Below are 14,543 nucleotides of genomic sequence, written 5' to 3'. Positions count from 1 at the left end.
TTGGTGGTTAAACCTGTAGATCTATGGTCTCTCTGGCCTGAAACAGACAAGCCAAAAGATGTGGCTTCCGGCCACTTCGAGGGTGGGGCAGGCAGACATCGCATGCCCCTGGAGCAGGCAAAAGCCACTCTGAGGTCACCACAAGGCAGCCTGAAGCAGCCCATTGAGGATTGCAGCAGCAGCAGCCGGCTTTGGGGCCATGGCGTCTGGTTGCTGTGGTTCCAGGCTGATCATGGGCCAATTGTGGCTGGAGCAGCCAATGGCCATTCCAAGCCACCCATTTATCTGATTTCCACCCTTCTTCTTCTTCTTCTTCTTCTTCTTCTTCTTCTTCTTCTTCTTCTTCTTCTTCTTCTTCTACTTCTTCTTCTTATTATTATTATTATTAACAAACTAGAGGAGCTGATATGTCAGGCTTATCTGTTCCCTCTTTTTGCATTTCATGCATGCTCAGTAAGGGATTCTGGGGTGAACTACTATTTACTTTGTTGTAGGCAAGCACAGACACCTATACTTTGATAAGCTAGAGGAGAATCCTACTTTTTCTCATCTTAATATTAATTGCATTGTTTACTGCAGACACACTGCTGCATACTGACAATGAAAATATGTGTTTCTCCAGTTGTCCATCATGCTCCCAGTGCCAATACTGCTGAAAACCTTTAAATTAGACAGTGGATGAGGGGAAAGGGGGGACCTGGACAGGCATCAAAACATTTGGTAGAAAGGAGCTTCTTTATCAGAGATTTTGTTAATGGAAACATACCTGTAGCTATGAATTTTAAAATTTATTCTTATTAAGTAACTATGAATTACAGGGTTTGTTTTTAAATCCATGCCACAAAAGTCAGACCAAATGGTGATGGGCTGGAATAAGTATGGGGATCAAGTAGATCAAGTATTTCAAGGAAAGCAAAATTTGTAATGCCTTCTTTTTCTAGATGTTGAATATTGTGACTTCATGTGAAATTCCAGTATACCAATGAAGTGCATATGTTCTGGTAACAGAGCTGTGCCTTTTTTTCTCCTTAGGAACTACCACATGAAAAATGACCCAGCAAATGCAGAGCCTACAGCTTACCCAGACAAAAAAGAACAACCCACCATCATCTCCCAATGCTGCTAAACGACTCTATCGGAATCTGTCAGAGAAATTGAAGGGAAGTCACTCATCTTTTGATGAGGCATATTTCAGAGCCAGATCAGACCGTCTCAGTCTCCGAAAGTCTTCAATGGTAATGTTTTTTTATTTCATTTGATAATATAGGAGAGGTTCAGATTAATCATACATCTCTCTAAGATTAGACTATGTATCATTTTGCATGCCCATCTCCAGCTGTTCTCATTCTTTCCCATTATATTTTCCTTCATGTGTAGATCTTTGAATCTCTATTTCATCTTCAAAAAGTGATGGAGAGAATATGATGATGAGCCAAGAACCTATGCATGCATATAAAAATATGAAGGACCACTCCTGAGGGCAAAATTTCTTTTGTTGTCTGTAGTAAAGGGACCATAGCTGGGTAAATGGACAGATGGAAGAAGAAGACCAACCTTCCCTAAAGTAGTGCCTTCCAGATTTTGGAATACAACACTTAACCTCCAGCCAGCATAGATCCTGCATAATGCAGCCTTGTCTCCAACTTCCCTGCACATACTGTCTCTATCTGTGTCTTTTGCAGAAACATCTGGAGGGGACTTCTACATCTTTTTGGGTGGGGTGGCATAGAGGACTGTGCTATCAGCCACTGTCATGGAGCAGAATAGAATGAAGTGGAAGGAGATTATGGGAATATGTCTTGTCCATGCCTCATTGCAGTATGTCTCCACGTTTAGCCTTGCCATTTCTTGTAAGTGCCTGAATAGGGCTTGAGATGCTGAATTGTTCATGGATGGAAGCAGCAGTCAGCAGACATGGCCAACTCTTGAGGGTCTGAATGGCCTGGGGGAAGCCAGGCATGCTGAAGCTGAAGTGAAATTTAGCTTGGTATTTACTAAATCTGTTAGGTATATTCAAATAAACATTTTTGTTATCATCATCAAAGAGATGTTTTCACCAGATAATAACACCTATGAGCATCACCACCATAGACCACAGGATGTCAGAGCCTATGGTTGACATTCAGTAGAAAAGGCAAAATTCCACTAGGAAATCATCTTTGAGCCCCACTGAAATGAAATATTTCTTTATATTTCAACTAGGCTTGAGGAGAATCTCCTGGAACAGATTATGCCCCATTTTACCCAATGAAAAGAGAGATGACATTTTGGTTTGATTTTCTATTCCAGGAATCAGTTTGTTGATTCCTTGTAGCTGATTTGTTGACAGGTCTGGGTACACTGTCTACTCTGAAACATACTCTGGGCTAATTTAAAATTCCTTGGGATTTCTAAGACTTTCACTCTCCTTTTGGTAGTATAAAGAAAAAGCACTACTACTATGTGAGTAAAGAAATGTTAGGTTGACTGGACAGTTATGTACCTAGAAAATCTAGATGATAGGATTACTCTTAAATGAGATGATAAACTGCTGCTGCTGCTTTTGTTGTTATTGTTTTAAATCTGGATAGTTACTCCAAATGTGCAGATTTTCAAAGCTTGGAAATATACTTTTAAAGAAGACTGAATATAATGACATGCTGAAGACAACGTCAACTGAGCAGTGGTAGGATGATGGACTGGGACCCAGAAAGGCTGGTCTGATTCAAAGTTTGGACAGCTTCTTATTCAGTCCAGATTCTCTATACCTCTGCAAACAGTTATGCTAAGACAGTATTTCTGTCTGTACTAAATCATTCCACCTATTTTGAGTGATAAAACCATGATGGATAGCTTCATGATGCATATTTGAGGCAGGACACAGGGAGAAAAATGGCAAAGGCAAGAAGTCACATTCTCTCAGCCTCAGAGGAAGGCAATGGTCCTACTCTAAACAAATCTTAACAAGAAAATCCTGTGACAGGTTCACTATCAATCAGAGGCTGTTGCCACACTACAAATTAATGCTGTTTGACATGGCTTTAACTGTCATGGTTCTATTCTATGGAATCTTGGGATTCATAATTTGTTGTGGCACCAGTGCTCTCTGACAGGGAAGGCTAGATATCTCACAAAATTATAAATCCCAGAATTCCATAGTCTTGAGCCATGGCAGTTAAAGTGGTGTCAAACTGCATTAATTCTGAAGTGTAGATACAGCCAGATTCAATTTAGAGGTCCATAACAATAACAGCAATAAAACCAACAAATCAATGGTCATGCCCAGTCAAAATTCAGCTAGATTGAATTTATAGGGTATAACCTCCAACTAATGGACAGGCAATATCATTATTAGCATTGAACAAAATTTGCACCTGCAAGTATTGCACGTACTGGGGAAAGTTTTTGAAAGCTCTTCACCAGGCAAGAAGTTACAAAAGGTAGAATGGAGGTTGAGAAAAGGGGGCAAGTGATAAGGTCTATGTATAGTAAGAGGAAAAATGGGGAAAGAGGCAAAGACTTAAGTGTGTTAGATGACACATAGGCCACATCTACAATGCAGAACTGATGTTGTTTGACACCACTTTAACTGCCATGGCTCAATGCTATGGAATTCTAGGATTTATAGTTGTGTGAGATATTTAGCCTTCTATCTCAGAGAGCTCTAATGCCACCAGAAACTACAAATCTGAGGATTCCATGGGATGGAACCATGACAGTTAAAGCGGCATCAGACTGCATCAATTCTGCAATGTGGCAGCAGACTCAGATGCCAGGAAAGTTTCATGTTACAACTTGGATTGCTGGAACAAACAAATGCGTAACATCTCCTTTTCTCATTTTTGACAATACAGATGTAAAGAATACTCACAGATTTCCTTATGTTCAATAAGAAAAGATGTTTTGAGAATATGATACATCTCTGTGGTGTGGTGTGGTGTGGTGTGGGGAAAATAGTCATGAGATTCTTCACCCAGAGGCCACAGTGAAAATAACTGTTCTTTTTTCCCTATCATCAATACAGAAAAGGGAGGTGACATTTTATTTTGCACAAGAAAACCAATGTTTTGCACAAAAAATACTTTGTGAAATTTTCACAAACAAGGTCCACAAATGCCAAAAATCATTGTAAAATGCATGAACACTATTTTCATCCTGCCTTGCAAGGAGAAAATGTTTGAAGCATGAAAACAAAGTAAGAAAAGATTTACATCCCTTTGTTTTAAAAATATCATATCCAATAATTACTCTGATTTGTCTCCATGGGTATTTGGATAAAAGCTATAAAATACCCAGTTTTCGTATAAGATATGAAATATTTTTGTCCTGCTATGCTGTGCATCTATCATACTTTCTTTTTATAGAAAGACCATTAATTGCTTTGGTGTAATATTCATGAACTCTGGATGAAGTGATAATATGATACCCAGTCTGGTGGGTGGGGAGCCTGTATCTACAAAACCAATAGATGGCTAGTTTAGAATTTTCTGTGAGAAGAGGGGCGTTTGAAGGAAAAAAACTGACTATATGATTGATTTCCCACCTTTGATTTGAAGGTGTGTGGAACTAGGCTTTTATTCTGCCTTGTTTCAAGTTGAGTTTTATCATGTAGAGTTGATGTGATGTCAGTTCAGTTCTGTTCTCATAAAAGCTACTAGCCTCAGTGTTCTACAGAGAAGTACGTTCTGTGAGATTCACCAAAAGTGATACTTAATGATAGCTCATGGTCCATTCTGACATTTTCAGGAAGTATTAGGAGCATTGTGGTAGGCCGTGTCTGTCAATCATATTATTGCTTTCTGCCCAAACTGTTTAAAGATGTATTATGTGGTACAATTCTAACCACAAAAGAATAGCCAAACATTTAATTGCTTTCGATCCTGGAAAAGGATCATCATAGGTTAAGATTTTTGGTCACCTTTGACCTTGTGTGGGTGGGACAAAAAGCAAAAAGGCCCATGTGGAGACAGAAACCTATTTTTCCTCTTCCTTTACTACTCTCCATGTCTAAAGTGAAAGACCTGGCTGTGATTAGAGATGGGGTGATTTATATTCCCAATGACATCTATGTCATTGACAAGGGGCCCTGGTGGCGCAGTGGTTAAATGCTGGTACTGCAGCCACAATATTGTAAGTTTGATTCTAGAGGAGGGCTTCAAGGCCCACTCAGCCTTCCATCACTTCGTAGGTCGATAAAATGAGTACCCAGCTTGTTGGGGTTAATTGGCTTGCACATTGTAAACCACTTAGGGAGTGCTAGTTCACTGCTAAGTGGTATAGAAATGTACTTGCTATTGGTTACAATTTCTTTCAAAATATACTGAAATGCAACACATGAAACTGGAAGCCGTGTGGACAAAATGCCTCTAAAATTATTAAAAAATGATTTTTTTAAATAACATATGGGGAGTAGTCATTTTAACCTGCTGCAGCCAAAACAGCAGGCTTGTAGCACTTGAAAGACTAACATGCTTTATTTGGTATATGCTTTCATGGACTGCCATCCACTTCATCAGATGCAATCTTATCTGCTGAAGTGAGCTGCAGTCAACAAATGTATATGCCAGATAAAATATGTTAGTCTTTAAGGTACCACAAAAATATTTGTGGTAACTAAAATTTTTCCTCATTACACCAATAATATAAATGTTCCCAATTATTATGCTACATTTTGCAATGTGCCATTTCTTTGTGGGTTTGTTTAATAACTCAACTTTCCCCTTGTACAGGATCCAAGGTGGCTTAAAAGCATTTACATACAGGTAGAGTTAAACAATTATTTATATAAAAGTTAAACAATTAAACAACAGCTCACTTAAAAACACAAAATTGAAGCAATTTAAAACATTGAAAGGATAAAAAAAAACTCTTTAAAAGCCCCTTTTGCCACATAATTTATAAGCTGAAGTCGCATCTGAATAAAAAGGTCTTTGCTTATGAGTGGGACTGGTGGTCGGGGACAGCTGAACCTCCTGTGGGAGGAAGTTCCACAGTTTAGGAGCAGCCACCAAGATAGCTGTCCCCTGTGCCAAATGTGCCTGTGGTGATGGTAAGACCAAGAGAAAGTCTCTATTGCCCCAAAGATACATAGATACATTCTACAGATACATAGCTAGTAACATTTCCAAGTTCTGCCCAGTATTTACACCATTTAGAGAGGTAGAGACTGGCTCCATGTCAGTGGGGCAATGAATCCTTTCCAGGTTTAATGCCGACTTTTCAAATAGCTATCCAAAGTCCTGAACCTATTTCGAGAATACTGTTCAGCAGCTTTATAGATAACAACAACAATGACAACAACAACAACAAGGAATCTTCTGTTTGAGGGACTATCCAGGACCAAATCCAGTTGAAAGATGAGAATGCAGAGCAGGAGGGGGCTTTTGTTGTTGTTCAGCAAACAGTTGGCACCTGGGCAGCAAAGTGAACAATTTCCCCCTCCCATGTGATGAAATGTATTGTATTGCTATTTAAATGACAGTAATCATTTCTAGCTTTGCACATATAAATATAAATCAGCATACACAAATTGTATGCCAATCTGTCTCTTGTATGCTTTTTATAGTGCTGCATCCCCCCCGCCTTGTACTGATACATAATTGAGGATGCTAAGAGTATCTCTATGGAAAGTCTGACTTGAATGCTTGAGCTTCAGATACCCCATTATGCTGCATTTGCATCTGCCCTAACACCTTAGAAAGGTTACTTTTGGGGGTTACAACTGCCAGAATACCCCACCTACTTTAACTAGTGGCCATGTTATTTAACAAATCTGGTAGTTATTGTAAAAAAAAAAAAAAGTAATTTTCCTAAGCTTTGCCAGGCTGTTTAGTAAGCTGCTCTACCCTTTTTACAACTTGACAAGCCACCTTCATTTCTTGATGAGTACATATCAAGTAAGAAAATGCACCAAACACTTATCTGTTTACCTTGAAAATGATGAAGGACTTGTAAACATTTATTGTGATTCCTTATAAACCCTTGAGGGGTTTTAACAATGCTCACATAGAATGCTAACAAATCCTCTGTGGTTGTAATCCATGAAAGCTTATGTTGAAATAAATTGGTTAGTTTTAATAGTACTACAAGATTCCTCTTTCCAGCACTACCCCCTTTATACTGAAACAATCATTTTAATTATAATGTGTCTTCATTTAAGTAAGCATCAGATCCAAAATGGAAAGCTCCCGACTTTGAAAAATGGCTGCCAAAGCAAATTCAGGAACCCACATTGGAGCCGGGTTGTACCTAGATGACGGTTTTGGGGAGAAAAGCTGTGCGATAACACCAGGGTACAGTCCAAATGAAGCTTCAACTCAGCAGCGGTAAGACACGTTCTTCAGCAGTGCAATAATCCCCAAAGACTAACACAGCTGTGTTTTGAAAATTGCTCAGTGGCAATTTAAATCAGCTTATTGAAATAAGCAATGTCTTTATGTCTCTGTTGATCACAAGAGACAACTTTAAAGTTACTATATGGCCTAAATCAGCTCATGGGGAAACAGGCATCAGCCTTACCTGTGTGATAAGATAGTCCCCAGCACTAGATTGTTGATGGCCTTTTACCAGCCATTTTTGTGCATGCCATCTGTTCAGTATGGCATGTTGAAATCTATGAAGATTGATTTCCATTCTGGATCTGATGCTTACTTAAATGAGGCCACATTACAATCAAAATGAGTTTCCAGCATTCAAGTTGGGTGGGGGACGATGTTTTAAAATGCTTCCCAATCTTTCAGTGACACAGTTCTTCACAGTTATACAGCTCCATTCTGTGAGATGATGATGAGAGTCTGGAGACTTATATGCCTAACTTTGTAGGCACCTCACCTATTAGGAAATGAGCAATTGACTCACCATTTGAGACGATGAGTAATGCCACTATGAGGAAGAAAATCCAGCCATTATACTGTCTTGCATTGCCCCAAAATTTAACCTAGAGCAAAATGGATTCCTCCATAGAAGAAATATGTAGATTTATACATGGAAAACCTAAGAGTGTCCATAAAACTAGCATAAGATAAGATAAAAAACAAGCAAGCAAATAAATAGTTTTCTGTGTTATCTTAAAAACTGAGAGACATATTGTTATGGTGGCATAAGCATTCATGCTTCTAACAAAATGAACAAGGAGTGACAGACAGTATGTTTTGCCTATCCATTTGGTTGTTTTGCTTCAGGAGTCTAGCATGGCTTACCCCTGTGAAGTATGACTAATAGTGGGGAGGAGGTCTGACCATCCCCAAAGTGAAGTTTAAAACCAAATTTGGAGGTTTTCCCCATGTGAAACATCAGGAATATACTGAAGGCAGCCCAAATTGTTTCCTAAGACTAGTGACACTGGAAATTGGTCAGGTTCATGCATATTTATTCTCTCCTCCTTTTTAGATCTCACCCCTGTTCTGGAAATAGATCTCACCCCATTTCTGTAATACACCAAACAGTATCTCTTGATCTCCCTAATTGGAACTTTCTCTCCCAAATTCTATGTCTGCATAATGTTTGTGTGTATGTGCCTTCACATCGCCTGGTGACTTATGGAGACCCCATTAATTTCATAGGGTTTTCTTTGGTGAGAAATACTCAAATGAGGCTTTGCCACTTCCTTTTCCTTTGAAATATAGCCTACAGCACCTGACATTTGATACCCACCATTTTTTTTTTAAAAAATCTACAACACAAAACATTCCCAAAGAAAGCTGCTTCGTTGATAACAGACAATAACAGTGTCATGAAATTCATTGTGTCACTTTGTCCTCTCTTTGCTAGACAAAAGTCATCCACTCTTTTCTTCCCACTCCAAGGGATAGACATATAGAGTCTCTTGCTCTCGTGTTGTTAGTCTTTAGAATGGGGAGCACAAATGACCAAACCACCCTACCCACACAAACCAATGCAACAGCTTGTGTGAGGCAATTATCTGCTCTGTGTTGTCTACAGCAGCTCTCATTTTTCAGCTCAGAATATTGTCACATACTTCCCACAGTGTTTCCAAAATGCTCAACTGGGTCTTACTTTTCATCCATTTTTCCTCACTCTTTTCTTCTGGTTAGAAGAGCGCTGGTTGCTAATGATCACAAAGGGACTCTGAAAAGGAATTCTGAGGAACTTGGCCAGACCCCACCACTGCAGAGCATTAGAAGGATGTTCTTGTAAACAAAAACCTACAGGCCATATTATATTGCTGCACCTGCTTCTCTCCCATTCAATTAGGAGATGATGTGCTTCTTTGTTTCCTGTGGCTTGTCTTTTTCTGCACATCTCATAGACTTAAAATGTTGTGAAAAGGGAGGTATGATGGTTCCTTTGAATAATTAGCCCTGAATAGTTAGCTGTGCAGAAGATGGAAAGCAATAAATGTTTTGCAGATTGTCCATCTGTCCCCATGGTCCAATGGTCCAATATTTGTATATCTTCTGATTGCTCTGGAGCTATGAGACCACACCAATGACCTCAGGAATATTTTACATATAAATTTACATATTTATATATGGCTTTCTGCCAAGGCGTACAATATATTTATTGATTAATTATTAGATGGAGTGGTTAGATTGGTGTGTCTATCCCAAATAAGACCTAAAATAGGTCAGAATAAGTAAGATAATCTTGGGGAGGGGGGGTGCCTTTCTTTTTTGAAAATTACTACAATCCTGCATTACACCAACAAAATTGAAATACTTTTCGTTGTGTACTCCACTGTCTCTTTATAGAACATCCAGGGGGAAATTTGCAAAATGCATCAGCACAGAGAGAATATTTATTTTAATTTGCTATAGCTAATGTCTCCATACTACATTTTTTCTATACAAGGATTAAACTACATCTAATATTAAATGCACCTTTAAATGTAATATGCAGGCTTTTAAAAAAAGTGAATTGCATCAGTTGCAGGACCTGATTAATTATTATCAGAAAAAGGAAGGAGGTGAGATTTGGCTTTTTCTTTCATCCTATTGGGAGACTGTGGTATTTGAGGCTGTACTTCTCAAAAGGAGAAAGGGTTTAAACTATCCAAATGATACTTCTTTTGTCCGGGACTATTTTCTGACAATTTCCAGCACCAGCTGCAACATTTTATTCTTACCCTTGAGAGGAGGAGGAGGAGGAGGAGGACCTGAACAAAAACAAATCCTTCTCCTCCTTTACTTTTATTTTTTTCCCCTTATAGTTATAGTGCATAAGTGAAATGACATCTTTGCACTATAACACTGTTGTAACTCTAAGGCCAGGGTGAGAGGGAGAGAAAACATGCCCTTCAAACCACAGGTCCACCTCAGAAAACTCTGCTCCAGTTTTTAAAACCTTTTGGAAATGTTGTAGTGCAGAACCAAAAAATTGCCTCAAATAGCCCCCCTCTCCCATTCCATGGTAGAATGTGGAGACAGTACAAACCAGCAGACTCCAAGATCTAAATCACAAGAATGCACAGTTCTCCAGAACCAATTTGGAGGAGTATGGAATGTCACATATAGTTTTACCATGAATTTCAACAACTCTTCCTTCCTCTAAGAGGGAAAATTATTGATTATAGTCTTTCAGCCATTTCAGTACAAACTTGGGAGATTTCAGCTGTTCCTTAGTTTCACCAACCCACAAAACTAGATCAAATTTACTTACAAGAACGAACTGCTTAGAACTGCCTAAGTATGTTTATTTCAAAGTGAATAACAGAACCTGAAGTAAGGCTTTCTTGTAGTCATTTGGGCATATCATCAAGAAATCGCAATTTTTAAAAATGGATTTTGCAAGGAAATGTAGAAAAGATTCCAATTGGCTACAGCTGAGTGTTACCCAAAGAAAGTTGGGGGGCAGGGGGTCCCCACCGACTATTAGTGTCACTTTGATTGTTGGGGAAATTAGCTCAAGCTTGCATGAGGCTGCATAACCTTTAGGACTGTTGGCATCTGTGTATACTGGCAATGACTGAGGAGGATTCCAGGTCTGGGTGAATTAAGAAGGTTTCATTTAGTAAAATGCAGAGTCACACCCACACAATAACAATTCAAACAGACACAGCATTCTGAGCTAACCGAAATGAAAATGTGGAAACTGGATAACGGATTTTGAGGGGTTTAAAGAGGTAATATTTCCCTGTCCAAAGAGCAGACCATGAAAAGTATGAGTGGCTCAGACTGAGGTCTGAGAGCAACACCAAACACAGCCTGGAACAACTGCATGCATACTGTGTGCACAGAGGCTAGGTTTTGGGGACCATAACGGAAAACTAGCTTCTGGGGAATGTGCTGCCTTGTGAGGTAACAAAAAACTTGATGGCTTTTTTTGGGAAACAACAATGGGATTCTGGACTGGTTGCTGGTTCAGGATTACAAAAGCAGCAACTGGATCAGCACAACTCAGGAGTGAACAGACAGAGAGGGTGGCTGAAAGCATGGCAGGGGGTAGGCAGAGACAACTGGCTTACTATTTCAGTGGAAGGAGACCTCCTTTGTCTCTTGGTGCAAGAGGAAGTGCAGAGGACCTGGGGAAAGTAAGGAGCTCATTTTTCACCCAAATATAGCATGGGGTATGCAGCATGTACTAATATGAGGCCAATAGTGTGGCAAAGCTAAGACACACAATTGACATTTCAGAATTCATATGATATTGCCATTTCTTGCCAGGAAATAAGGGACAGGGCTTCTACATCTTTAACAGTTGTGTAGAAGAGGGAATTTCAGCAGGACTTCTTTGCCTGGCAAGCAACACTTGCAGAAATTCAGTTCTGTTATTATTATTATTATATCCAGCTTTCCCCCCAAAATTGTGACTCAAAGTCATTACAAAGAACAATACAATTTAAAATACACAAAAAGTAAGCATTAAAATAGAATTAAACAGTTGCAGTATTAAAACACATCATACATTAAAAGAATACAATCCAATTTAAAAAGATAAAAGTGATTAAAAACAGTACAGTTAAAACAATACAACACCCCCATTCTGTTGTTTAATAACTTAAAAGCCTGTCTGAATAAAAAAGTTTAAACCTGCTCATAGAACAACAAGGAAGGGGCCATTCTGGCCTCCCTGGGAAGGGAGTTCCAGAGTGCAGAGACAGCCACCAGGAAGGTCCTCTCTCGTGTCCCCACCAACCATGCTTGTGATAGTGATGGGACTGAGACTGAGCCAGAAAATTGTTTGACAGCCTATTCTTCTCATTGGCAGTAAAAATAGAGCAATCGTTATTTAAGTGATTACCTATTAGCTTCCTTTTCACTACATTCAGTAGTCTGATTCAATTACCTTACTCTGACTAATGGTGGGGCTGGTTCTGATTCAAAAATACAACTTCACTGAATGAGAAGCATGCTTCTGCACCTGGAAGCAGTCTCCAAACATCCAGTTCTCCCCCTCCATAGCATATAGTTAAGGGATCAAACATCAATTGTGCCGACATTCTTACATTCTGCATTTCCCCACACCCTGCGGCTTCCTCTGTCAGGAACAAAGAAATGTTATCCAGGTTTTGTTTATTCAAAATGCTAACCACCTTTTCCCAAGCTTTCAGAAGTTGTTATGAAAGATATAAAATCGCAAGAAGAATCTACACCAAATACAAATATAACAGAACATGACAGTTGTTTAATTAGCTTCCAAGAGGCACTCAAAATGGTGGTGGGAAGTTGGTTGGATGAGTGGGTGGAAATGGTTGAGATGCTGGAGCACAGCTAGTGACTATACTTTAATTCATAGAATAGGTGGTTTCTAAAAATAGAAGTATGGAAGGGCCCAGAACAGATAGTTATTTTGACAGTTTCCTTATTTATTTTCTTATTGATGAACAGAACTTCCAGTGCTGTGAAGCTATGCTGGAGGCCGTGGAACAGCAGGACATGGATACTGTCCAGATTCTCCTCTATCAATACACGCCTGAGGAACTGGATCTTAACACTCCTAATAGTGAAGGATTAACTGCACTGGACATTGCTATCCTGACAAATAATGTGCCTATTGCGAAGCTCCTTTTGAAAGTTGGGGCAAAGGAAAGTCCACATTGTAAGTAGAGCCGAATGCAAATTTTTGCCGAATTGTACAGAAAACCCTGTAAAATATAATGGGAAAGAGCTCCCAAGATACATGGAACAGAGAGCACAATTCCTTGCATTTGAGAAAGGCTAACAAGTGAAAGTGTTTGGCAAAAGGTGAGAAAAATGAGGCCCATGTCCCATATGCAGCCTTTAGGGGACCCAGTGTACCTACACACCAACATTTGTCCTTAAAATTTAAACAAACACACACACACACCCGCCCTCTACAGCCTATGTGTAGGAGGGCAATTTCACCAGGTTCCTGCCCCCATGAACTGATAAGGCCACTCCCAGTTTTGAAACGAGTTTCTTCCTAGGATTGAAACAAACACTGGTGAAATTGCCCTCCATGGAGTTGAGGGTATTTTGAGTAATAAAATAACATAAAATAGATGTGGAGGCATGAGGGAAAGATGCAGCCTTCCCAGGCCCAGTTGTATAGGGAGGCACTTCTGTGATCCTGGAGAAGTTACCCACCCCTGTATTTGACAGAGAGAGATGGGCTTGTGTGGTTTCACAGCTTTCCCCCTAAAGAGAGTATAACAGAGGGAAAATATGTACTTTTCATGGCTAACTGGTAGACCACTTTGAGGAACTGGACTTGGTTTGTCCGTGCAGACTCCTCCATGCATGCACCACCATTGACAATAATGGAGCAGGGCAATCTGTGGACACTTGAGTCTGCAAATGGCTAGCATGCCAATATGGCAGGCCCACTGTATTACAAATTAGGATAGTGTTAAAGTATGGCTGCTGGTAAGATTCCCTTGCTTCTATCTGGGTGCTGTGGAAATATCCAGATTAGTAATTACATAAATGCTTCACAAAAGTAAAATTAGCAGAGTCATGAAATTGGGCAACATTGAAGATCCTGAAGGCATAGAAATATTAAAGCAGCATTTTCTGTGCAGGAAACAGCTTTTTCTTCCACACAGAAAATAAAATTTCTTTTACAGACTAAGGGCCCGAACAAACAGGCCAAAATAAAGCTGCTTTGGGTCACTTTGGAGGTATGTTGTTTAAATGACGCATGCGTCCCAAGAGGCTGGAAGCCATGTCAAAGCCACGCTCCAGTCCTAAGGACTCCAAAGTGACCCGAAACAGCTTTATTTTGGCCTGTCTGTTCAGCCCCTACATACCAAATTGTGAATAACTTTTAAAAACCTGTGCGGAACAAAATTGCTAAATTTACACATTGTTTCCTTCAAGAAGAAATTTTAAAATTTAAAAAATGGATTCTGTGAAGTCTCTAAAGTTTAGGCAAAAATCCTGTCTGCAACTTACAGTAGTTTTGTTTCAGTGAGGCATACTTTCAAAACCTTTCCAACTGAGGGTTTGTACAAATAGCCCCTAAGGGGTTACATGCAGCTGCCCCTTTACTAGCTGGATCAGAGCCTCAGCCACCATGCGCCACGGCCCTGATCCATCTTCCAGAGGGCGAAAAAAGGAGCCGCAAAATGCAGTTCCTTTTTGCACCCTCTAAAAGGCTCCACAGCCGCAGCGGTGCAGCTTTCTGACAGCCTTTTGGCACTGCAT

General features: G+C 39.7%; 1 protein-coding gene across 1 annotated transcript in view; it reads left to right on the top strand.

Moving 5' to 3' along the window:
• Window positions 1-1,049: 1,049 nt before the first annotated feature.
• Window positions 1,050-14,543, top strand: part of ANKFN1 (ankyrin repeat and fibronectin type III domain containing 1) — a 133,514-nt gene continuing 120,020 nt past the window's right edge. The window contains exons 1-2 of the mRNA XM_042453477.1: window positions 1,050-1,235; window positions 12,765-12,975. Coding sequence (XP_042309411.1) covers window positions 1,050-1,235; window positions 12,765-12,975 — 397 coding nt within the window. The remainder of the gene's footprint in view (window positions 1,236-12,764; window positions 12,976-14,543) is intronic.

The sequence above is a fragment of the Sceloporus undulatus genome, chromosome 2 (genome assembly GCF_019175285.1).
Source record: "Sceloporus undulatus isolate JIND9_A2432 ecotype Alabama chromosome 2, SceUnd_v1.1, whole genome shotgun sequence".
NCBI classification, from domain to species: Eukaryota; Metazoa; Chordata; class Lepidosauria; order Squamata; family Phrynosomatidae; genus Sceloporus; species Sceloporus undulatus.
The sequence above is the reverse complement of the archived record's forward strand: the minus strand, read 5'-3'. Positions and strand labels throughout refer to the sequence as shown.